The 25,632-nt window shown below is 42.5% G+C and overlaps 1 protein-coding gene across 2 annotated transcripts in view; it reads right to left on the reverse strand.

Annotated features, from left to right (window-relative positions):
• Window positions 1–25,632, reverse strand: part of RUFY1 (RUN and FYVE domain containing 1) — a 59,461-nt gene that overhangs the window by 22,420 nt on the left and 11,409 nt on the right. Inside the window, exons 3-10 of one of the 2 annotated variants that reach the window (XM_043585508.1) lie at window positions 24,763–24,880; window positions 21,869–21,970; window positions 19,882–20,005; window positions 11,018–11,079; window positions 7,977–8,042; window positions 4,736–4,805; window positions 2,292–2,393; window positions 1,300–1,416 (exon numbers count right to left, since the gene is read on the reverse strand). In XM_043585508.1, the coding sequence (XP_043441443.1) occupies window positions 1,300–1,416; window positions 2,292–2,393; window positions 4,736–4,805; window positions 7,977–8,042; window positions 11,018–11,079; window positions 19,882–20,005; window positions 21,869–21,970; window positions 24,763–24,880 (761 nt within the window). The remainder of the gene's footprint in view (window positions 1–1,299; window positions 1,417–2,291; window positions 2,394–4,735; window positions 4,806–7,976; window positions 8,043–11,017; window positions 11,080–19,881; window positions 20,006–21,868; window positions 21,971–24,762; window positions 24,881–25,632) is intronic. The other variant, XM_043585511.1, reaches the window with a different exon arrangement.

The following is a 25,632-nucleotide window of genomic DNA, read 5'->3' on the forward strand; positions in this document are numbered from 1 at the left end:
TAACTACATTAAGTTTAGCCCTTTTGCTCATTTTGTAAGGAAAACTGGCTCTAGATCCAGTCAACAGAAAGTTGGTAGGTGGCAATGTGAGCCTTGATCCTGGCAACCACATTCTTTAAACCCGAAGATGAGAACGCACAGTCTGAAAGAATGTCTGCCAAGCAATCTGACGTTGCAATGTGAGAGTTTTTTGGATTTTCGTATGGTTTGCTCCTTTATGGCAATAAAGGTGCAACCATTTTGAACTAGTGCTGTCCTGGGTAACTCAGGAGACACATTTCCACATCTGCGTAAAGACACAAAGCAGGTCCAAGAGTTGTGTCTACTAAAAAACACTGGTTGGGGCATTTGGGTTGGTTCAGTTGGTAGAGTGTGTGACTCTTGATCTCAGGGTCATGAGTTCAAGCCCCATGCTGGGTGTGGAGCATACTTTAAAATTCACGGTTCATGGGATCAAGCCCGGCATTGGGCTCTGCACTGGCAGTATGGAGTCTGCTTGGGATTCTCTCTCTCCCTCTCTCTGCCCCTCCTCCACTTGTGATCGCTCTCTCTCAAATAAATAAACATTAAAAACAAACCCAAAACACTGGTCACTGGCACAGAGATTAGGTAGAATATAATAAATAGACCAGAGGCTGACTGAGGGAACTGTATTGGCAAAGCAACCTCGAATCTGGTCTCATGGTAATCCTTGAAAAAGGTTTATAAAACTGGAAAAAATACAAAACTTAGGTGTAAGCTAAGTAAGCCCTTAAAAAAACATTTTTTGGAGGGCACCTGGGTGGCTCAGTTGGTTAAGCAACTGACTTCGGCTCAGGTCATGATCTCACGGTTCCTGAATTCGAGCCCTGCGTCAGGCTCTGGGCAGACAGCTCAGAGCCTGGAGCCTGCTTCGGATTCTGTGTCTCCCTCTCTCTCTGCCCCTCCACTACTCACACTCTGTCTTTCTCTCAAAAATAAATAAATATTTTAAAAATATTAAAAATTTTTTTAAAGGGATGATTTTTGATTCTTCATGAATATATTTCTTCAGACTTTAGAAACTTTGCATAAAAAACTCATTTGTTTTTAAAAGCAGATTTAAGCACATGTGTGAAAAGTGACAACAAATAACATGAAGGGCTATTGGGGAATTCCTTCTAAAGACACTTAGCCTATGGGTACCTGGCTAGCTTAGTTAAGTGTCTCAGCTCAGGTCTTGATCTCAGGGTCGTGAGTTCAAGCCCCATGTTGGGCTCTGCACTGGGCATGAATCCTACTTAAAAAAAAAAAAAAAAAAAAAGACAGTCTTGCACTCACCAAACGGACTTTCTTCTCCTCTTTTAGCTGCTTCCACACATCACTATACATTTCATCCAGACCTTGCCGAGTTTGCTTGTAAGTGTCCAGCTCAACTTTTGTATCTTGTTTTGTTATCTATGTCAAACAAGAACACCAAGAGGCATGGTTTGCTTATGGAAGTGAGCTAACTACAAAGTATTTTACAATATACCATAGGGGCACCTGGCTGGCTCAGTCAACTCTTAATCTCAGGGTCAGGAATTCAAGACCCACATTGGGCATGGAGCCTACTTAAAATAAAAACATTAAAAGAATATGCCACAATTTTTAAAGATGTAGGATAACTTCTATATTTTAAGCACTGCAGAAAAATGCTAAAAGATACTTCAAAATATCTTTGAACCTGAAGGATGACAGCAAGCCAACAGACTTTTGAAAAGTTAGGTTCGGAAAACAATACATATTTAATTTTCTTTAAAACAGAACCGTTGTTCTTAGTGGGAAAGGCCCCCATTCATTCCATCATTCAGCATGGATTTTTATTTATCCAATATGTTCTTTAGCAGTGGGTGAATTTCAAGATGAATCAGATATGGTCTCTTTCTGTTCTCAGGTCATTGTGTAGGACAGCTGCAAGCCAGCAATTCTATGACACAGAAAATGGGTTCTCTAATGGAGGGAGGGACAAACAGCTCTGGGAACAGGGGAGGAAGGCCCAAGGCCATGGATGGGGGCCATGGAGGCATCACAGAGGACACGGTACGTGAGCAGAGGTTGAAGAGTAAATGGGAACCTTTGAGTGCAAAGGCCCAGAGGTGAGGAAGCAGTGCGCTTGGAAGCCCGAAGTGGCCCAGGTGGCCTGCAAGTGGTGTGGGAGGGCACAGTGGCACCAAACAAGGCATCTCTGTACGTCCTGAGGCCTGTGTCACTATTAAACAATGAGCATGAGCTCTGCCACGGACACTTGCGCATGGGAGACATGCTGCCCAGCTGTGAGGTCAGTTTCTCACCTCCACGCTCTTTTCACTTCTTTCGCGAATTAACTCATTTTGTTCTCTTAATTGTTGCTGCTCTTCTTGAAGTGAACAAATCCGGTCTGTTGCAGCTGAAAGCTGATAAAGAAAGATTTTTATGTTCCTTAACGTTGAAATTAATCTTACCATTCAGATTAAAAACTAACATTTGGCACCTTCACAATTGATGATGGATTTCCACGTATTTGGTATTTTATCATTTAATTTCTTTGTTTTGAATAGGGAATACATTCACATAGTTTAAAAAAAAATGAGAGCAAACCACTTAATGGGGTTAAGGATTTAATGTGGGCAAGGATTTATGGACACAAATTATTAGAGGCATTTGAGTGTCCAATATCACAGAAGCTTACTGAAAGACAGTGGGAGCATAAGGCAGAAATATGTAGTTATTAAAATGTTTGCAAAGGCTTTTGATGACTTGAGAACATACTTCGGGTATAATATCATTAGGGGACAAAAGGCAGGTTCTATGGCACGTTCTCACCTCTAATTAAAAAGAAAAAAATCACCTGTGTTAGAAATGCTTAGGAAACATTGGAGAGCACATATACACGGATAATAACAGTAGCTGTTACTTAGCAAAGGGATTATGGGCTTTTTTTCCTGATCCTTCACTCTTTTCCAGCCAATAAACAAGGATTATTTTTATCACTAGAGGGAGACTTAAAGCATTCTGGGGAAGGAATCACAACAAAATCTGCTGAAGCCGGGTCCTAGAAAGCCATCTTCCTGTCCTCGAATGAGTTACCATAGGTGGGGGCAAAGTGTATACAAGCCTGTTGGGAGGAGGTTCTCTGCAGAGGCAGGTAGAGGCATTAACATACCCACCAACCTCTCCTTATGCAGCCTCTGAACACAGCCTGGAGAGAGAAGGGCAGGCTGGGGAAGGAGAAAGAAGACGTGAACTGGGCTGTGCTCTTGGCATCACTCACTGAGGGGGCGGGGGCTAAAGCACTGAACGCCTCTCTCCTCTTCCTCAACTGCATCTAAGTCCACGTGGACTCAGAACCCACGACTGGGGTTTCTAAACGTTACCGCTGTGCCAAACTAAGAAATCTTAAGTCTCTAGAGGTGCTAGTTAGCCATCTGCTAATTCCCACTCTGCTCTCTGAAGCCAGGGAGAGCACACCCTAAGGAGAGGGACTTTTCTATAAAGCATGTTTCCCATTACAGTTGTTGGCCTTTGAAGAAAAAATAACCTAGCTGTTTAGTTTCAAAAGCTAAAATTAGACCTTCCTTCAAAGTATGCCACCTCGCCTGGGAGAACGAAGAGTCAATCTGTTTGTTCTAAAATCAACTAATGTCTCCACATGCCAAGTGTTGTGTGAGGCACATTTATATAACACAAATCTCATTTTTACAACACTGTTAGGTATGAGTTATCATCTGATTTGGAGATGAGGACAGTGAGGCCCAAAGACCTGCCTCCCTAATAAACTAAGGCCCAAAAGCCCACCCACCCAAGGGCAATGTGGGTCCTCCAGTTCTAAGTGTGGTGAAGCTGCTCCTGAGAAGCCCATCTACGAACGCCGCCTTTGAATCTCCTTCTCCTCACACAAATCTGAGTTCCTCTCCTTAAAGCTTTCCAGCGCTGGCCCCTTGGGAGACAGCAGTCAGTGTAAACAGAGGGAGCCTTAAACTGGGCCCTCTGTACAAAGGCATGCTCTGCGTCTCTCCTCTGGCCATAACCTGCCTCCACACTGAGGTGGGGGTCACGCCCTGGCAACCTCTCACAGCCCTCTTCCTCCCCAGTGAGACCTGGTGGGGAGGCCCGAGCAGCCAGGGACCGCTACCTGTGGAAAGCCTCAGAAAGGCTGAGCAACCCCCCTCCTGCTAACAGGAGACAAGATGTGTCCACCAAGGAGACTGCCGGGCAGCGGGCAGCAAGCTTTCTTCCTCGGCCTCAGCCCTCCTTCTTCCTGTCTTTTCATTCTCTCTCTTCCTAGTGAGAAAGCAGAGAAAGACCACACTGTGGGGAGACTGGTTCCAGGCTCCTGAGAGGCCGAAACACAGAAGGGGTGGGCAAGGGTACTTTTACCTCATAACAGAGTCTGTACCTTCTGGGCAGCAGGGAGGCATACTATGTCAGAGGAAGGTGGGGAAAGAGGAAGAGAGAAGCGCATTCACCACAGGAGCTGGGCTTTCCGAAGGAGGCCCAGGGTTCACTGCGAGGTGATAAAACCTAAGTCACTTAGAACTGGCTCATGATCAGCTGCACTGGCTCATGGGAAGCCCCGGACAGGGCCACAGACATTCTAAGGACGCGAAATTCCGAGAACACCGGTCTCACATGCAGCTCAGTCCAAACTTAGCGATTCCCATTCTGACCAGTGAGCAGCTCCGGTCAGATGTACCAACCACACTGTTTCTCTTAACCTTGGGCCATTTTGTCCTAAGAATTTCAGTAAGTTACAAACCTCTTCTTGAAGTTTTGAATTCGTCTTTTCCAAGCCATCTATCTTGTTTTGAAGATCCCCAACTGTGCAGCTAGAGAAAATAACATATTAAGTAATGGTGAACTTTAGGAAGGCTGTTTCCCCAACCTCTGAACAATGAGAATAGATTCCTAGGTTTCCTGTATGAAATGGAGAGTTGAGGGGTCTCCGATTAATTCAGAGATGAGAATTCTGAAGACATACGTATGTGTGCGTGTGTATACGTTTATTGATAAGGTTTCAATGTCTTTCCCCCAAAATATGCTATACATTTCTTTAGCCAACTGGAAAGAAAATCATTTTTTCTCCCTAACATGGTAGATGGGAACCAAAATGTACTGGCAGTCATGTATCTAAATAATATCCACAACAAGATAATAGTACTTTGGGGTTGTAGGATCAAAGGGGGATATTTTTTATACTTTGCCTCATTTTTTCAAATATTCTTTAAGTAATATGTACTATGTTCCCACTGAAAAATATGTAAAACGAATGTAAAGCTGATAAATAATAATAACGGCCACAATAATGATACAGTACCTTCCTTTTTGGAAGGTCTCTTCTAAGCACTTTATTTATTTCAAATTGTTTGTTTGTTTGTTTGTTTATTTATTTATTTATTTATTTATTTATTTAATTTTTGAGATTGAGAGAGAGAGAGCACGCAGGGGAGGGGCAGAGAGAGAGAGGGGCACAGAGGATCCAAAGCGGGCTCTGCGCTGACAGTAGAGAGCCCAGAGCCCGATGTGGGTCTCGAACTCATGAACTGTGAGATCATAACCCAAGCCGAAGGCAAACACTTAACCAACTGAGCCACCCAGGGGCCCCTAATTTTTTTCTAATGTTTATTTATCTTTGAGAGCAGGGGAGGGGCAGAGAAAGGGAGACAGAATTCAAAGCAGGCTTCAGGCTCCACGCTATCAGCACAGAGCTGGATCTGGATCTGGGGCTCGAACCATGAACCATGAGATCATGACCTGAGCCGAAGTTGGACACTTAACCGACTGAGCCACCCAGGTGCCCCTTCTAAGCACTTTAAGTGCATCAACTCATGTGACCCTCTCCATAATTCTGTGAGTAAATCTTACCATTACCTATTTCACAGACGAGGAAACCATAACTTTACACTGAAAAACTCACTCAGGTTTCATCCCCGTTTGGAGGGGTGCCAGGATCTGAACCTAGTCAGTCTGGCTCGAGAACCTGTACCCTTTGCCACTAACCTGGTGCCTTTTGCCAGTGGGGGGGGGGGGGGGGGCGGGGCAAAGAAATAAACCTGGCAAGGTTAATGAATCAAAGTTCAGGCATTAGATACGACAAAAATTAAAACACGACAAAATGAAAAAAAAAGAACACAAAAGATATAGAGGGAATTACAAGTCTTTAAAGTATGTAATTTTCAGTTCTATTCCAACTGTAACATGGAAAACGTCCCTGGGGCGCCTGGGTGGCGCAGTCGGTTAAGCGTCCGACTTCAGCCAGGTCACGATCTCGCGGTCCGTGAGTTCGAGCCCCGCGTCGGGCTCTGGGCTGATGGCTCGGAGCCTGGAGCCTGTTTCCGATTCTGTGTCTCCCTCTCTCTCTGCCCGTCCCCCGTTCATGCTCTGTCTCTCTCTGTCCCAAAAATAAATAAAAAACGTTGAAAAAAAAAAACTTTAAAAAAAAAAAAAAAGAAAACATCCCTAAAATTTATGCTTTTCTTAGAAAATATAAATTACCAGGGGCGCCTGGGTGGCTCAGTCGGTTAAGCGTCCGACTTCGGCTCAGGTCATGATCTCCCCAACTCGTGGGTTTGAGCCCTGCGCCGGGCTCTGTGCTGACAGCTCGGAGCCTGGAGCCTGTTTCCGATTCTGTGTCTCCCTCTCTCTCTGCCCCTCCCCTGCTTGTGCTCTGTGTCTCTCTCAAAAATAAATAAACATTAAAAAAAATTTTAAAATAAAATATAAATGACCAAAAAAGACACATCCTCAGGAGAAAAAAACACAGATAAACAACTCAGGAAAAAACTGAAAAGCTGACTAAGTCTTGCCTCAGTAAAGGCTTTGAGCTTCACATTTTCTGATTTCTTTTTTAAAATTGTTTTAAAAAAGTAATCTCTACACCCAGTGTGGTGCTCGAACTCACGACCCTGACATCAAGAGTCGCATCTACTGACTGAGCCAGCCAGGCGCCCCATGCTTCACTTTTTCAAGGAGCAAATAATGCTCATGAACCAGAAGCTCCTCCTGATTCATTCTGTGAAGATGCATAATCCTGACACCGTGCCAGAGGGGGGAAAAAACTACAGAACAATTAGGTCAGTTCACATATCAAAAATGATGCAGTTACTAAAACTATGATTAAGTAGAGTTTATTCCTGTGACCTGGAAATGGTTCTGTATGAAGAAATCTATTAATAAAAAACCTCCCATCAACAGATTAAGGGATAAAAGTCATGATTGCCTGAATGATAATGAATGTCTGATGAAATCTGACATCTCTTCCTTACAAAACCAGTCAATAAATGAGGGATCTATCAAGGATCTCTCAAAGCAACAGCCAACATCATGCCTCAGGAGAACTTGGAGCACTGTCCCCAGGCACGTTCTGTGAAATGTGCCAGCTCCTTTAGCTGTCTCGTTGGCTTTTGGGGCCAGCGGGGCTGTCCCTTGGAGCACTGCTTATGTGCACTGCCCACTCGGAGGGGATTCAGAGATACAGAGAATAACCTGTCTCCCAAACACATTAGACTGTGAATCTCTGCCCATTCTCCACCAATACCACCATCGGCTAGTGTTTCATGGAACACAGCGGGAGCTTTCCAATTAAAATGAAAAAAATCACAGAAAAGATGCCTGCTGTTGCTACTGAATTGCTGTCGGGGTTTAGCCCTTTTCTCCTGTCCCGACACACCAGAGGGATGTGTGCGGATTCCCTGTAGGAACAGTGCTTCCCATGGCAGTCACTTCCAACCAGGTGGCTGAGGGGTGAGGGGTGAAGACTCAAGGCTTAATTTGTTTGCTTTCTACAATGTCTAACTGCATAAAACAAAGAACCAAAGAACTCCCAAAGCTCCTTATTGAGAAATCATACTCCTCTGGTCTGTACACACAAGCACGCTATGATACCCCTTTTTCACTTGGTTTGGAAAAAAGGTCAGTTATGGCAACTGAAAAATGTTCCACGGAACAATTATTGGGTACTGAGAATTAACTGTGACACTGGAAAAGGGAGTGAGTCCTACCTTAAGTGCCGATTAAGTTCTTCCACGTAATTTTTTTGATCAAGGACATCAGTAATTCTTTCGTGCCTTTTGAAAACAGCATAAAAAAGACAGAAATTCCTTTAATACATGGTTAATACCTTGTAACCATCTCCCAACCTTCCAGGCACCTCAAAGAAGTACCAATGTCATCATGAAACTAAGGCACAGTCAGAGCTTAGTAATAATGTCTGCCTGGTCCTGGTCCCGGAGTGAACAGAGCAAAGCTGGCCAAGGGTGTGGTGGGGATGGCAGCCAGGTCCTTTGGAGATGCAGGAATGTGGGCAGGCTTCCTGTAGACACCCTCCTGCCTTGTCAGGCCAGGCATTTGGGAAGAGGAGAGAAAGCCATCTGGCATATGAGGTGGAAATACTGACAGCCAGATACAAATGGCCCTCCCTCAAGGTGGCAGATCAAGCTTATGATACTCAAGGGAAAGAGAAATGGCTCAAAAAAGGAGACCAGAGGCTTTTCAAAACATAAAGCTGACTAGCCTGGGTAAAAAAAGATGTTAATTAAAAAAAAAATTTTTTTTTTAAATAAAAAATGTTTATTTATTTTTGAGAGAGACAGGGACAGAATGTGAGTGGGTTAGGGGCAGAGAGAGAGGGAGACACAGAATCCGAAGCAGGCTCCAGGCTCTGAGCTATCAGCATAGAGCCCGACGAAGGGCTCAAACTCACGAGCTGTGAGATCATGACCTGAGCTGAAGTCGGACGCTCAACTGACTGAGCCACCCAGGCGCCCCTTAAAAATTTTTTTAATGTTTTTATTCATTTTTGAGACAGAGAGACAGAGCATGAACGGGGGAGGGGCAGAGAGAGGGAGACACAGGACCCAAAGCAGACTCCAGGCTCTGAGCTGTCAGCACAGAGCTCAATGTGGGGCTCGAACTCATGAACTGTGAGATTATGACCTGAGCCGAAGTCGGATGCTTAACCGACTGAGCCACCCAGGCGCTCTTCTTTAACATTTTAAAGTTAGGCATCCCCCTCCACCCCTGACCCCCAATCTCCTTACGTATATATATATATATATATATATATACACACACATATGTACATACAGGGGATCATTCTACACAGGTTCTTGCCACAGGTGCTGGATTTGTTTTTCAGCACATTTTTTTCTTTTACCTATTCTGCCCTTCACATAGCTTTTCAGGTAACCCACGTTAATAGTCTGTTGAGCCTATATGCATATGACCATAGTATCTGTCTGTACTATATACATAGATACAGTATGTAATGAAAACATAGAAAATACGTTAGGGATTTCTTGGGGTTGTTTACAAAAATGACATACAGTTGACCCGTGAACAATACATGGGTGGGGGACGCCAACCCCCTGCACCGCTGAAAATGTGCATGCAACTTTTGACTCCCCCAAAACTTAACTACTCATAGTGTACTGTTGAGGGAAGCCTTACCAATTACATAGTCCATTAACATGTATTTTGTATGTTATGTGTATTATATATGATAGCCTTACAATGAAATAAAATAAAATGTTATTAAGAAAATCATAAGGAAGAGAAAATACATTTACAGAACTGTACCGTACTTAACCGAAAAATATCTGCGTAAAAGTGGGCTTGTGCAGGTCAAGCCCATGTTGTTCAGGGGATCAACCATATATACCCTTCTCAGTATCATACTTTTCTCATTTGATAACACCTTGTGGAAATCCCTCTAAGTCTACTATAACCAGTAGGTCAAATTTGTTCCATAATATCTCATAGAATGGAATATTTTGAATGTTCTGTAATTCATTCAATTATCTCCTATTGGTAGATATCAGTTTATTTCTATTTCTTTACATTATGAGTATAATTTTTGGGGGTTCCTGGGTGGCTCAGTTGGTTAAGTGTCTGACTTTTGATTTCGGCTCAGGTCATGATCTCACACAGTTCCTGAGATCAAGCCCTGCTTCAGGTTCTGCGCTGACAACACAGCCTGCTTGGGATTCTCTGTCTCCTTCTCTCTCTGCCCGTCCCCACTTGTGCTCATGCGCTCTCTCTCTCTCTCAAAGTAGATAAATAAACCTTGAAAGAAAAAAAAAGAATATTTCTGTTTAAGTTTCAAGTGGGTGAATCCTTATACTCAAGAAGCCTGAGGTATTTGTGGGGTTCCCACTGCCGGATAAGGTGTGCTGCTAGGGCTTGGGGCCTGTGAGAGTCCTTATAAAGAACACATTTGAGAGACAGATAACAGATACGGTAAACTATTCAAGCACAACCCAAGGGTTTACAGTGAGACTCCCTTCCATGCCTGCCTCCTGGCCTCTTCCCCTCACCCACCCAGAATAGCCACTGTTAGTAGGTGTCTACACACCACTCTAGAAATGGTCCAAGCGTGTGGAAATACAACATATAAATGTGGATGCATATTCTTCAGCATAACTCAAATGGTAGCATGTTATATACATTGTTCACTTTGTTTTCTACCCCACCCCGAATGACTCCTTTAAAAGGATGCTCTTGTTAATAATAAGCAGGAAGGAGAGCATAATAAGGAAGGAGAGCATAATAAGCATGGCATGGAGGGACATCCAAGACACACTAGGATCAAGGAATGAGTCCAAGGGCAACTTTTATATATATATATAAAATATAATATATATATATATATATAAAATATAATATATATATATATATATAGGAGTACCTATAATGGTACCATCCCACTTATATTCAAACAAACCATAAGGCAAATTATACAACCAATAAATATACATCTGCAAGGCATTTAAAAAAGGTGTGGAAGGAGACATGAGCAGCTTCCTCTGAGGGAGGAGCAGCACGGGATTGAGCTGGAGATGAGGGGGCAATGTGAATGGGGACATTCCTTTCTACCCTGCAGAGCTTAGCTCCTTGCACAATGAGCACATTCATGTATTACCTCCGTGACTAAAAAATACCTGCTGAAAATGAAAAGGTTGAACAAAGCAAAAACAAACGTAGCATTCTTTCCCAGAATTTCATTAAAATTGTGAAGAACAGCAGCAGGCATGCAGTTACTTACTCTTTGCCGCCATCAAGACCCTGTACATCCTTAAGGTAGAGGGAAAAATCGATCACTCCAACCTGATCGACACAAAACGTACAAGTATTAAATAGGAGAAACTTTTTCTGTTTTCCGTAAACCATACATCTTTAAAATTCAGGACATTTACCTTCCCGTCTCTTTCCTACACACATTTAGTCGGGCTGACCACCTCTACAAAAATAGTAATCAACTGAACAAACAAACCAAGAGAGAGAGAACCCTGCCAACTTCTAGAAGAAAAACTTATCACAAATCAGGATTTAAGGGAAGATTCTGAAGTTTTACCCTCTCGTCAAGACTAGTTTTGTGTATTTATTCACTAAGCAGGTTGTTGACAAAGATCAGTGAAGTTCTTTGGGTATAGAGCAATTAAAAAAATAAGGTGGGGAGGGCGCCTGGGTGACTCAGTTGGTTGAGCATCCAACTTCAGCTCAGGTCATGATCTCACAGTTCATGAGTTCGAGCCCCCCATTAGGCTCTGTGCTGTCAGAGCAGATTCTGCTTTGGATCCTTTGTCCCTTCCAGGCCCCTCTCTCTGTCCCTCCTCTGCTCATGCTCTCTCTCTTTTTTTTTTTAATTTTTTTTTAATGTTTACTTATTTTTGAGAGAGAGCGAGAGAGAGAGCGAGCGAGTGCGGGGAAGTGGCAGAGAGAGAGGGAGACACAGAATCTGAAGCAGGCTCCAGGCTGTCAGCACAGATCCCGACGTGGGGCTTGAACTCACAAACTGTGAGATCACGACCTGAGCTGAAGTCGGACACTCAGCTGACTGAGCCACCCAGGTGCCCCCTGCTCATGCTCTCTTTCAAAAAAAAAAAAAAAAAAAAAAAGAATAAACATAAAGAAAAAAAAAGAAAAAAGAGGCCTGGGTGGCTAGACTAAGGTGGTAGGTAACCTTAACTGACATTCTGACCCCCTCCTTCCCTAAATTGTGGTGAAATGGTCCCATCTCATTTTCCAGGGGAAATTCTCTGCTGTTGTGAACGAGGGAGAACCAGAGCCCCTCACATCTGAATGTCAAGGGCTTTGTCCAGAAATAAAGCCCTTGAGAGAGAATGAGAGCCTGGTCTGCCACTGTCTGCTACAGCATGAGTAAGTGAAGCCACTTCTTCTTCTTTTTTGTTTTTTTTAAATGTTTTTTAACTTTATTTTTGAGAGAGAAACAGTGCAAGTGGGGGAGGGCACAGAGAGAGGGAGATGAAAACTGGGAAAATGGGGTCCATCAGTAGAGAAATATTGATCAGTCATGTAATAGCCATGTCAGGGAGCCCCATGCACCCATCACAAAGAATGCAGTGGGTAGATGTATGACATAATGACATGAAGAAAGCTCCAGGAGAAAATGAGAAGTCCCAGAGTGATATATACAGCATTAACCCTTTACAGTAATACCACTTTGTTAAAGTCACAGCCATGTGTGAGAGTTTCTGCAACTTCTCTGTCACACCTCCCACCAACCTACATTCCTGACCCTTGAACCTGGGCAGCCTCAGTGTCTGTCTTGAGTAAAAAGCAGCAGAAATGATTCCGTGACTTCTGCAGCTACATTAATGGAGGCAACATAAGCTTCTTCCTAGCTCTTCCTAGAGGGGCATATAACATTGAAGTTCTGAGCTTCCCCGAAAGAAGTCCGGCTACCCTGAAGCTACCATGCTGGACACCAAATGGAGAGACCACATGAGGACAGGGGTGCCTGAGAAGCCTCTGCGGTTCCTGTCCCAGCTCCCTGAACCTTCTCAGCCCGAAGACAGATAAGCGAGAGAAGAGGCCTTCAGTGATTGCTGCCCCAGCCACCAACCTGACCGCACAGAGCTCTTAATCCAGAAGCGCCTGCCTCTCTCTGTCCAGCCAACCGCTGAGATACAGTGATTGCTATTGGTTACCTGGCTGTTGATTCGTCATCCAGAAATGGGAGCAAGAAAGGATTTAATATGAAACAAACCCACATATACAAAAATGCATAGAAAAAGTAGAACTGTTTCTAGAGAGATTTTCCCCCTCAATATTTACCACTATCTATGGGGACGAAAGGGATCCGGGGGGGGGGGGGGAGTTTGAATTTCATTCTTCACTTGATATGCTTCTGTATGAACTTTTTTTCAGCAAGCATGCATTTCTTTTGTAATAAAATTAAATAATAATATATCGGGGGGGACTGGCTAGCTCAGTCAGTAGAGCATGTGACTCTTGGTCTTGGGGCTGTGAGTTCGAGCCTACACTGGGTGTAGAGATTACTCAAAAATAAAATCTTAAAAAATAATAATAATAAAATTTAATTTAAAAAGGAGAGAGGATTAATACTCAAAGTAGACATTAATGGATCAGAAAGCAAATAAAGCCCTCCTCCCAAAGCAGAAATAATCAAGAGCAAAAGATCAAATGTAAAAGCTGGTTCTTCGAGCTCAATATAGCAGACAAATCTCCACCAAATATGATCAAGATTTAGCAAGTGCACAACACTGCCAATGAGAAAAGTGAGATTTTAAGAAGCTTAACAGAATACTCTCTTATAACCAATAGACCTGAATGAAATATATGACTTTTGGAAAAATATAAATTACTAAAAAATTGTCCTAAGGGGCACCTGCGTGACTCTTGATTTTGGTTCAGGTCATGGTCTCATGATTGTGAGATCAAGCCTCGTGTCTGGCTCTCACTCAGCGTGGAGCCTGCTTAGTATTCTCTCTCTCTCTCTCTCTCTCTCTCTCTCTCTCTCTCTCAAAAAAAGAAATGAATAAAAATAAAAATAAAAAAATGTTCTAAGACACTGGAAACCAATACATTGACCAAAAGCTAAATGAAAAAGTGGTCAAACAACTAAGGACCAAAAAACCCATAAAGCTGATGAGATCATCCCAGTAAGTTCTTACAAACCTTCAGAGGAAAAGATCATTCCTGGTCTAATAAATAGTTGCAGGAATACAGAAAAGAACATTATCCAGCTTATTTTATGAGATTACATTCCGACACCACAAAGTGGCAAAGACAGTACAGTAAAGGAAAACTGAGAACAGTGTCACAAATACAGGGAAACACAAAATTTCCAAATAAACCACAGACATGTTGAATCTAGGAGGACACTAGAAGAGTAACACATGATGACCACTCCTGTAAACCCTGTTTACTTGAGGAATGCAGGGATAATATCACAAAAGGAAACCTATGAATGAATTCAGTTATATTTATGGGTTAAAAGCTAAGACATTTTAAAAGACACCAAAAAAAGGTACGTGATGGCACTGCATGCTCATTTATAATAAAAATGCAAAATAAATTAGATTGGCACAGTACTTTCTGAACATGAGAAAAAGGATCCCTCAGACATCAGTAGCAAACATTCATGGTGACATATGAGAAGCACTGTGCTAAAGAACAAACCAGGGAAATGCATGGAAGTGTGGGATCATATATCATACACCTGAAACTAATGTAACACTGTACGTTAACAATACTGGAATTTAAAATAAAATTCCAGGGGCGCCTGGGTGGCGCAGTTGGTTAAGAGTCCGACTTCAGCCAGGTCACGATCTCGCGGTCCGTGAGTTCGAGCCCCACGTTGGGCTCTGGGCTGATGGCTCGGAGCCTGGAGGCTGTTTCCGATTCTGTGTCTCCCTCTCTCTCTGCCCCTCCCCCGTTCATGCTCTGTCTCTCTCTGTCCCAAAAATAAATAAACGTTGAAAAAAAAAAATAATAAAATTCCAGGGGTGCCTGAGTGGCTCAGTGGGTTGAGTGTCTGACTTCAGCTCAGGTCATGATCTCACAGCTCGTGAGTTGGAGCCCTGTGTCAGGCTCTGGGCTGACAGCTCAGAGCCTGGAGTCTGCTTCAGATTCTGTGTCTCCCTCTGCCTGCCCCTCCGCTGCTTGCACTCTGTCTCTTGCATTGTCTCAAAAATAAACATTAAAAAAAAATTTTTTTTTAATAAAATTCCACTGTGAGCACAGACCTACATATGGAAATGCTATTTAAGATTTTTAAAAAATATTTTGAGACAGAGCAAGAGCGCACAGTCAGGGGAGGGGCAGAGGGAGAGAGAGAATCCTAAGCAGGCTCCACTTGGCGAGGAGCCCGACTATGGGCTCAATCTCATGACCTTGAGATCATGACCTGAGCTGAAATCAAGAGTCAGAGGTTTCATTGACTGAGCCATCCAGGAGCTCCAATGTTATTTAAAACTAAAAATGAATGAAGCAGGCTACTACTGTCATTTCAGAGGACTCTTTAAAGGTTCCCTCAGATTGTCTCTTAAATAATGGTAACCATAACAGTACAGAATTAAAAATAAAAAAAGAGGTGCCTGGGTGGCTCAGTGGGTTGGGCATCCAACTTCAGCTCAGGTCATGATCTTGCAGCTCGTGGGTTCGTGCCCTGCGTCGGGTTCTGTGTTGACAGCTCAGACCCTGGAGCCTGCTTTGGATTCTGTGTCTCCCTCTCTGCCCCTCCCCTGCTCACACTCTGTCTCTCAAAAATGAATAAACGTTAAAAAAGTAAAAAATAAATAAAATAAAAATAGAAAAAGACCAGAACAGGATGCTTTATCATATCTATTATTTGATAAGAGTCACAATTGAGTTTTTATTTTGGAATCTAACAAAGTGATGTTCAAGTTCACATGGCAGAATGGACAGCCTGAACTATATCTGAAAAGGAAATAAACAAAGTAGGCAGGAGGTGAGTGACTAGAATGTAAAACATATTATGTGGCTCTGGTAAATTAAAGACTGTGTTACTGGCATAGGAATAGAGAGATTCAGAGACTAGACCTCTGAGTCCAGAAATAAACTTCAGTAGATTTTGGATATTTCACTCATGATAAAGGTGAAATTCCAAATTAGCAGAAAAATATATTTACTACATGACATTGAGAAAACTGGTTTACTATTTGTAAAAGAAACCTAGACTCCCACTTCACACTATGTCAAAACAAATGACACACGTTATTTAAATGTAAAAAAAAACCAAACCAGTTTTTAAAAAATTACATTAATTTTTAGATGGGGACAATACCTTAGAAAGTATAAAGAAAAAGTCCATTAAATTTGATGGCACCAGCAGGGGTGCCTGGCTGGTTCAAGTTGTTAAAGCATGCAACTCTTGATCTCAGGGTCATGAATTTGAGCCCCATGTTGGGTGTAGAGATTACTTAAAAATAAAATCTTAAAAAAAAAATCAAATAAATTTGAATGCCAAAAAAATTATTTTTTTCCTTGCAGAGAAAACCAGCTGTAAGAAACCAGCAAAAAATTTATATCAAAAATTCTGACAATTAATATCATTAATCTATAATAAAGGAGTGGGAAAAAATGGAAGACACAAAAATGGGAAAAGGAATAGGGATGGGGAGTCACAAAAGCTGAACCACCAATGGCATATAAAGCATGCAAAAAATACTTGACCTCCTGAGTCCTCAAAAATATAAATTTGATGGGGTGCATGGCTGGCTCAGTTGGTAGAACATGTGACTCTTGATCTCAGGGTCGTGAGTTCAAGCCCCATGTTGGCCATGAAGCTTACATTTATTTATTTATTTATTTATTTATTTATTTATTACATGTATTTGTTTTTATGTATATTTAATATATTTTTAAGTCTATTTGTTTATTGAGAGACAGAGAGACTGCAAGTGGGGTAGGGACAGAGAGAGAATGGGAGAATCTCAAGCAGGCTCCTTGCTGTCAGTGCAGAGCCTGACGTGGGGGGTTGAACTCACAAAACTGTGAGATCATAACATGAGCTGAAATCAAGAGTCAGCTGCTTAACTGACTGAGCCACCCCAGTGCCCCTGAGCCTACTTTTAAAAATAAAAACATGTTGGGGCGCCTGGGTGGCTCAGGTCATGATTTCACGGTTCACAAGTTTTGAGCCCTGTGTCGGGCTCTGTGTTGACAGCTCAGAGCCTGGAGCCTGCTCTGGATTCTGTGTCTCCCTCTCTCTCTACCCATCCCCTGGCTCATGCTCTGTCTCTTTCTCCCTCTCAAAAATAAATAAACATTACAAAAATTTTTTTAAATAAAAAAAAAATAATAAAAAACATGTTTATAAAAAAATGCAAATTTGAGATGAGCTGTTTTTGTCTATCAGATTGAAAAAGACCAAGAAAGCCCACCATGACATCACAATACTCATGTAGAATGTTTACTGTGACACAGTAGTCCCAAAATTTATCCTAAGGAAATCAATGGACAATAGTACAAAGAGGTATGAGGATGTTTACAATACTGTTGTAATATGGAATCAACCTAAGTTAATAAGGTACTGGTTAAATGAATTATGGCACATTCATAAAATGGAATACAGGCATACCTCATTTTATGCTTTATTTGTACTTTGCTTAATTGTACTTTGCTTTATTTTGCTTTGTTGTACTTCGTGGACATTCCTTTTTTTACAAATTGAAGGTATGTGGTAACCATGTGTTGGGCAAGTCTATCAGCATCATTTTCCCAACAGCATTTGCTCACCTTGTGTCTGTGGTTCACATTTTGGTAATCATGTATTTCAAACTTTTCCTACTTTGTTATGATGATCTGTGATCAGTGACTATGACTTGTTGAAAGCTCAGATGATGGTTAGCATTTTTCAGCAATGAAATATTTAAATTTTTAAAAAAATATTTATTTACTTTTGAGAGAGAGAGAGAGAGACAGAGCATGAGCAGGGAAGAAGTAGAGAGAGGGAGACACAGAATCCGAAGTAGGCTCCAGGCTCTCAGCTGTCAGCACAGAGCCTGACATGGGGCTTGAACCATGAGCCGTGAGATTGTGAGTTGAGTCAAAGTCGGATACTTAACTGACTAGGCACTCAGCAATGAAACATTTTAAAGTACGAACATTAATTTTTATTTAACTTATTTTTATTATTTATTTACACATTTTTTTAGGTATGATGTTATCACATCACACACCTGATAGGTTATAGTATAGTGTAAACATAACTTGTATATGTATTGAGAAACCAAAAAACAAAACCAAAACCAAAAAACCCTCCATGACTCGCTTTATTGAGATACTCGCTTTATCGCAGAGATCTGGAACTGAATTCATAGTATCTCTGAGGTGTGCTTGTACTGTGCAGCCATTTAAATAGTTTATATCTCGGGCGCCTGGGTGACTCAGTCAATTAAGTGTCCGACTCTTGATTTCGGCTCAGGTCACAATCTTATGGTTCATGGGTTCCAGCCTGGTGTTGGGCTCTGCTCTGTGTCAGCGCGGAGCCTGCTTGGAATTGTCTCTCCCTCCCTCTCTACCCCTACCCCACCATGCTCTCTCTCTCTCTCTCAAAATAAATAAACTTAAGAAAAAAAAAAAAAAAAGATTTATATCTCAGGGCACCCGGGTGGCTCAGGGTTAAGCGTCGGACTCTTGATTTTGGCTCAGGTCATGATCTCACTGTTTGTGAGTTTGAGCCTCCTGTGGGGATTTGCACTGTCAATGCAGAGCCTGCTTGGGATTCTGTCTTTCCCTCTCTCTCTGCCCCCTTCCTGCCCACCCTCCTGTGCGTGTGTGCACTGTCAAAATGAATAAAATAAGCTAAAAGTAAATAAATAAATGGTTTATATCTCTACTGACATTGAGGGCTATGTGGGACATAGTGTGAAATAAACAAAATTACAAAATGGTATGTCTGGAATAATCATATTTTGGTTGAACAAAAGTCCAAATACCTTTAATAAAAGATATAAACATACACCCCCTATTCTTGTGCTGGAAGGATAGATATCAAAATGTAACACTGTATTACTCTCTGAATATGGGATTATGTGTGAAGTTTTGTTTCTTTTCAAATACTTGTCTGTATTTTTTGAAAAATTTTCAACATGCAAAAACAATAAAACTATTGGGGAAGAAAGGGGGGAGAGGTTATAAGAAAAAAAACAAAATAAAAACAAGCTGACCTGGGTATGGAGGGATTAGAGGAAGCTTTAGATTCTTCAGATCCAAACTTGTGGCAGGAAGAAGGCTGGGCATTGGCCCAACCACAGCTACAGATGCTCTGAACAGGGGTGGAGGTCGGGATGGGTCGGGGTGTCTCTCCCCGTCACACATCTATTGTCACTGCCACCAGGAGCGTAGGGCTCAACCCTGGTCACCTGCTCCCATAAGCAAGAAAGCCTCCCAAGAGGGCTGTCTCACCCATCAGGGCACTCTGATCTGTGCTGCCTGCTTTCATTTGCACCCCATTGTATCATCTCACTTCCCAAATCTCTCCTGATTCTACCTTCCTAGTCCCCATCCAACCTTTGGGACTTTGCTCACTGTTTTTGCTGTCTCCACTGTTGGCCCCTTCTAAACTTATGACCTGGATGGCTGCTAGATTGCTCTTTCTCTAAGCTGGGCCCAATCATTTCAGTACACTGCTTAAAAACCTCCAATGGCTTCTTTTCTTTTTTTTTTTTTTAGTTTATTTATTTATTTTGAGAAAGAGAGACAGAGACAGAGAATCCCAAGTAGGCTCCACACTGTCAGTGCAGAGCCTGACATGGGACTCGAACCCATGAACTGTGGAGATCGTGACTTGAGTCAAAATCAAGAGTCAAAATGCTTCACTGCGCTACCCAGGCAGCCCTCTGATGGCTTCCCAAGGTTCCAGACACAAAAGACAAACCCTTTCGCAGGACACCGATGGCCTGGAAACTGAGCCCAGCCTCTACCTTCATTTCATGTGCCTCTGTGCCTTGGCCCAGACTTCCCCTTCCCCGGGGGGCTTCCCCCTCTGCCCCAGCCTTCCAGTAGACACCCTCTACCATTTGCCCCTTTCTTCGGCTCAGCCCATGTCCTCAGATCTTATGGAAAATCCCTGGCCCAAAGAAGGCATTCCACTTAGAGCCAAGATTCCTATTTTACCTGAGAATCCAAGTCTTCTCCTTTTAAGCAGAGATTGGCATCGAGAACATTGAGTCCCACCAGCAGACCCACAATCACCATCCCTTCCTCTTCCATCATCAATGCCTCAGGCTCATAGAACTCACTGAAAGAGATTGACACAGCAGGGGGCTTCTTAGGAAGGGATGTTCACCACCCCATCTCCCTGACCTGCACCCCTTTTTATCTCCCAGCTGACAGCTGGGCTGCCGGCTTCACCAGAAGCCAGAAACTCCCTGGTGTCCATTTCCTCCTGCCCCCACCTGCTTCAAGTGCTGCTATTTCTTCTCTGGCCTCTCTTCTCTTCCTGTGGTTGAGAATGGGCTCCTCCCACCTCTAGTCTAAGGCTGACTCCTCCATCTGGACCCTGGACCCTGGTCCTTCTCACCTCCTCTTGGCTCCTCTGTTCCTGACCATCACTCTGCCCTTCCTTTCTCTACTGGCTCCTTTTTCCGCACTGTGAGGAACTATTTCTACACTCATGTTAGCCGGAAGCAGGTTTCCACAGCCCCCCACATCCAAGAATAAAACCCTTCCCTCTTCCCTGTGTCCCACGGAGCAACACTGGATGCTTTTACTTTCTTACCTCTCGAGTCACCTCAGCCATTCAGAGTGGGGCCCCATCCCCTGTCTACTACTGCTCCTGGTCACCAGTGATGTGCTAGTTTACCAGCTGTGTGTGTGTGTGAGTGCATGAGAACTTATAATCTTAAGAATTAGTTCGTTAGGTCATAGGGATGAAAGGTCCAGCATAGGGAATACAGTCAATGGTGCTGTGGTAACTCTGCACGGCGACAGAGGGTAACTACACTTGTGGTGAGCACAGCATCATGGTGTAGACTTGTGGAATCACGATGTTGCACACCTGAAACTATGTAACGTGTGTCAACTATAAGTCAATTAAAAAAAAAAAAAGAATTAGTTCATTAGAACAAAATCTGTACCTCAAAGCTACTCAGTGTGACTTTACTCAAAGTGCAAAGTATGTGAAGTATTTGAAATCGCATTTATCATGTTAAAGATATAATCAATAATAAGCCATGACTTAAAATGTGGAAAATTTTGAGTGGCAGGCCATACTATAAAAGCTACTTTCAACTCAATTAGACAAAAAGATTAACTCTAGAGAGATTCTTCCCTTATAAATGCTCATGTTCTAGAGAAAATTCCTTTTATGAAGATATTTTTGTTTACATACGTTTATATGTACATATTTTATAAATTTATATTTATATATTTATAAATATCAAAAATGAACCAGTCTTGGGCACCTGGTGACTCAGTCGGTTAAGCATCTGACTCTTGAATTTCAGCTCAGGTCATGATCTCATGGTTTGTGAGATCAAGCCCCATGTTGGGCTCTGTGCTGACAGTGCGGAGCCTCCTTGGGACTCTCTCCCTCTCTCTCTCTGCCCCTCCCCTGCTCTCTCTCTTTATCTCAAAATAAATAAACATTAAAAAAAAAATGAACCAGTCATAAATTTCAGAGACAGCCAATTAGTCATTACTGATGCTAAGAGATATAAAATTTTACAAACTGGATATGGAATCCTAAGATAGGTAATATCTTGAAAAAAGCAGGATTTTATACTTTAAAGTTGTTCACTGCATCTGGTTTTAAAGTCATTTTTTCCCTGTTATCAACAAGTCAAATAAATAACATTTTGTTGAAGCTTAACCGAGTAGGCTGTCAGTTACCTAATCACAGGGATTTTGAAGAATGAGTTTCGAAATGACTTTTCAAAATGAAAAGTAAGTATGACTCTTCATTCAAAAGGACTTTCAGATACCCGTGCTTACAGACTGAAATACTCTTTTAAAACTAAGCCACAGGAAATTTATGATGAATAATAATTCAAATAAAAGCTGTGTATGTTGTATACTCGTTTCAATTCAAAACAATCTGCAGAACTATGTTCTAATTATTTACAGAGCGAAAGACAAGCAAAGATAGGAGGTAAAAAAATACCTTAAGAGATGTTTATTGTCTATAAGCACTTTCAGATAATCTGCCAGTTTCTTTTGCATGAGTGCAAGATAAAGCCATGCTCTGCCTCTTCCCACAGCTGTCCTAGAATTCAGAGAATCAAACTGTTAAGGTGTTAACACCAAAAACCCCTCAAACCCCACTTTAAAGAGATACACATATTCACACATGTACTGCACATCAACATGAACACAGAGAACACTGTAAGAATAGTGGCTTTGGGGGTTGGGTGGAACATACGGTCTGCGAAAGCCCAGAAAACAGCTCTTTGGGTACAGTTTGAATTTTGTATCATGGACATGTACTTTTTGTCTGGTTGTTTTTTTTTTTTTTTTGATGCAAAAAGATGATTTTATTAAAGCATGGGGACAGGACCCATGGGCAGGAAGAACTGCCTATTTTGACACAAGAGTGAGAAAAAAACACTCTTAATCCTCAAAAATCTGATTTCTGGAACAAATACAATTAGGTAAACCTTTGCATATATTCATAAAATTTCACAGGGGGCCAGGAAATACCAGATTAGGTTTGTACATCAGACATAGGTCATGATGTCATGATGTGTGGGTTTGAGCCCTGCATCGGGCTCTGTGCTGGCAGTATTGAGCCCACTTGGGATTCTCTCTCTCTCTCCCTCTCTCTCTCTCTCTCTCCCCCGCCTCACTTGCTTTCTCTATCTCAAAATGAATAAAACTTAAAAAAAAAAAGAAAAAATTCTGGGTGACAAATCATACTGCAAAAGATATTTTCATTTATTTATTTGTTTGTTTGTTTATTTACTTGGGGGGGGAGGAGCAGAGTGAAGAGACAATCCTAAGCAGGCTCTATACCCAGTGTGGAGCCTGATGTGGGGCTCAGTCTCACAATTGTGAGATCATGACCTGAGGCCAAAATCAACACTCAGATGCTTAACCAACTGAGCCACCTAGGAGCTCTGATATTTTTTCTTAAAAAAAAATTTTTTTTTTTTTTTGAGAGAGAGAGAGGGCAGGGGAGGGGCAGAGAGGAGGAGAGAGAATCCCAAGCAGGCTCCCCACTGTGAGTGCAAAGCCCAATGCAGGGCTCAAACCCACAAACTGTGAGATCATGACCTGAGCTGAAATCAAGAATCAGACGCTTAACAGACTGAGCCACCCAGGTGCCCCACCCTGGTATTTTCATTTTAGACAGGGGAACTGAATTTTGGACAGATTTCTCTCAGGATGCAAAAATTCATCCTACAAGTTTCAAACAACCTTAAACAACCCCTTCCCCCCAAAAAAAACCCCACTAGTCATAACTTCCCAAATAATACCAAAATTTTAGAACTTTCATTACTATTTAATGAAATAGTTAAAAAAAAAAAAAAAGTCCTTTCCCATGCAGCCCCCTGTTAGGCTACTCCCAGAGGCATCAAGGAAAGGGAACTATTGTATATTTCCTCTTTGGCAGACAGGGTAGCATTTTGGTACCTAAGCCTGTTTAGCAGCCAGAGTTAATAGGGGAACAGAGTAGTGGGTTTAGCTGACAGTGAGCTCTTTGTTAGCATAAGGCTTCAAAAATGCCTCCCATGCATAACTGGAAACAGAGGTCTGAGCGTAGGAGGGACTGTTCTACTCCGACCTGAACACGCTGGGACTTGTTCTAGCTGCTTCACTCCTGAGGGAGTAAGCTGGTCGGAAGGGGTGGGCAAACAGGACCACATAAGTATGAAGCAAAGCAGAAGACGAGGGAAGTGCATGACAGATCACCAAATACAGATTTGAAGGTTGTCATGTACAAAAGGCTTTCACCTTCTGTGGTACAAGCCCAGAGGACTGAACTAGGGACAGGGACAGAGGCTTAAATTTCGTCTTGGTAAGAATGCATAGGGTTCTGTAGCAATGGAGGTCAATGGGCTTTAGAAGGTTCCAGAGTCCTGCAGACCTGTGTTCTCTTCCTGGCTCTACTACTCACTTGCCAACGGACCTTGGGCAGGTTACTTAGCTACTCAGTCTCAGTTTCTGTACTTATCAGTGGGGATTCCAACAGCTTTCCCAGAGGCTTGTTGAGAGGGATTAAATGAGATCCTGAAATGTCCTTAGCACAATTCCTGGCACATGGCAGGCCCTTAGTGAATGCTGGTTATTATCATTATCTCAAAATGGAACAGGCTAGGTCCTTGGGAGAAGCATCAGAGGCTGGACAGTCGTGTCCCCCTCTGGGAGACTGCAGGGTGCTCTTTTGTATCGGCCCAGGGATCTCTAGGTCCCTTTCTAGTTCCAAATTTCATGATGATGCCTTGTTTGTATTCTGTCCAGTTTTTTATTTTGAGCCTATGCATGGGGAATCCTGAGGCAAACCCAGACATGGCAAATGATGTCAGTCTCACCTTTTCACAAATGTCTCATGTCCCAGAATCGAAAATCTGGCCCAAACTACACTATTCAGAAAGGTGCCCAGATGTATCTGAAGCACGGATTCCCAGGAGTGTAATGATGACTCCTTTTACTCCTGTAACGGCTCCTCAGGTGACAACACCTTTTCTTTTTTAAAGTAATCGCTACACCCAACATGGTGCTTGAACTCAAGAGTTGCATGCTCTACTGAGCCAGCCAGGTGCCCCACCACATCTTTCAAACTACGTGACCTTGTGTGACAAGCAGGAATCTTTCAAACCCCATTTGAAAGATAAGGGAACTGAGGCTCAGGGAGGGGCAAATCTTGCTGAAGATCTTGAGGATTATGAGCATCTGGGCTGGAACTAAAGTTTAAGTAGAGTGTGGCTCATGCTACAATTTGTTCTGAATTAGAAAAAGTTTTATCAACAAGTAGTTGAGAAATGGGTAAATACAAGGTTTTTTTTTGTTTTTGTTTTTGTTTTTAACATTAAGTCAGCGTAACTGCTTCTCACTCACTTTAATTCTGGCAGATTTCTGACACTGGTGGCTATATCTGATGCTTCTGGACAAAGTTTCTCCACCAGCTCCAAAGGACCAAAGAAAGATTTATTTTGGCCAATAAAACTCTTCTTGACTAAAAGGGAAAACAAAAGTGTTATTTATAAGAACAGGTTGCAAAATGTCTTCAGGTGTCCACTGTCTCTCTCCCAAAAGCCAAACAGACAATGCATGACTCTACCACTTAATCCTGATTTAGTCTCAGGGACTCAGATGCCAGGTAACAAACGAGCTCTCCCTTCCTCTGGTGACAGGGTTTCTCTGATATCCTGACTATGTTCTTACTCCAAGTATTTACTGTCCATGAAATAAAACAAGTATCTCATATCTGTATTGCTTGTAGAAAGCCTTCCCCTTTCTCCCTCCTACCTGATGTCAAAATCAATGCTCAAATTATCCCCACCGTCCCTCATCTGACCCGCTGCCAATAATCTTCTAATGGGTCTTCTTGCTCCCAATACGGTCAGCTCCCCACCCTTACAATCTGTTCAAACACGTGGAAGTTGTTTTAAAAATGTAAGTCAGGTCATGTTTTCCCTTGCTTAAAATCCTCCAGATACAGTTGGAATAAAATCCGACTCCTCATGTGACCTATAAAGGTCTACACCATCCAGCCTTCCCCCACCCCCCAATCTATTTCCCTGACCTCATCTCCCCGCACTCTCCCTCTGAGCCCTCTGGTATCTTCCTCAAACCAAGCTTGGTCTCACTCAAGACTTCTGCACCTGTTTTTTTCTCCCTCAGGAATGCTCTTGCTCCAAATCTCTGCACGGCTAACTCTTTTGGGTCTCAGCTCATAGTTCCCCAGCAAGGCCTTCCCCTCTCACT

This window comes from Prionailurus bengalensis, chromosome A1 (genome assembly GCF_016509475.1).
Source record: "Prionailurus bengalensis isolate Pbe53 chromosome A1, Fcat_Pben_1.1_paternal_pri, whole genome shotgun sequence".
NCBI lineage: Eukaryota > Metazoa > Chordata > Mammalia > Carnivora > Felidae > Prionailurus > Prionailurus bengalensis.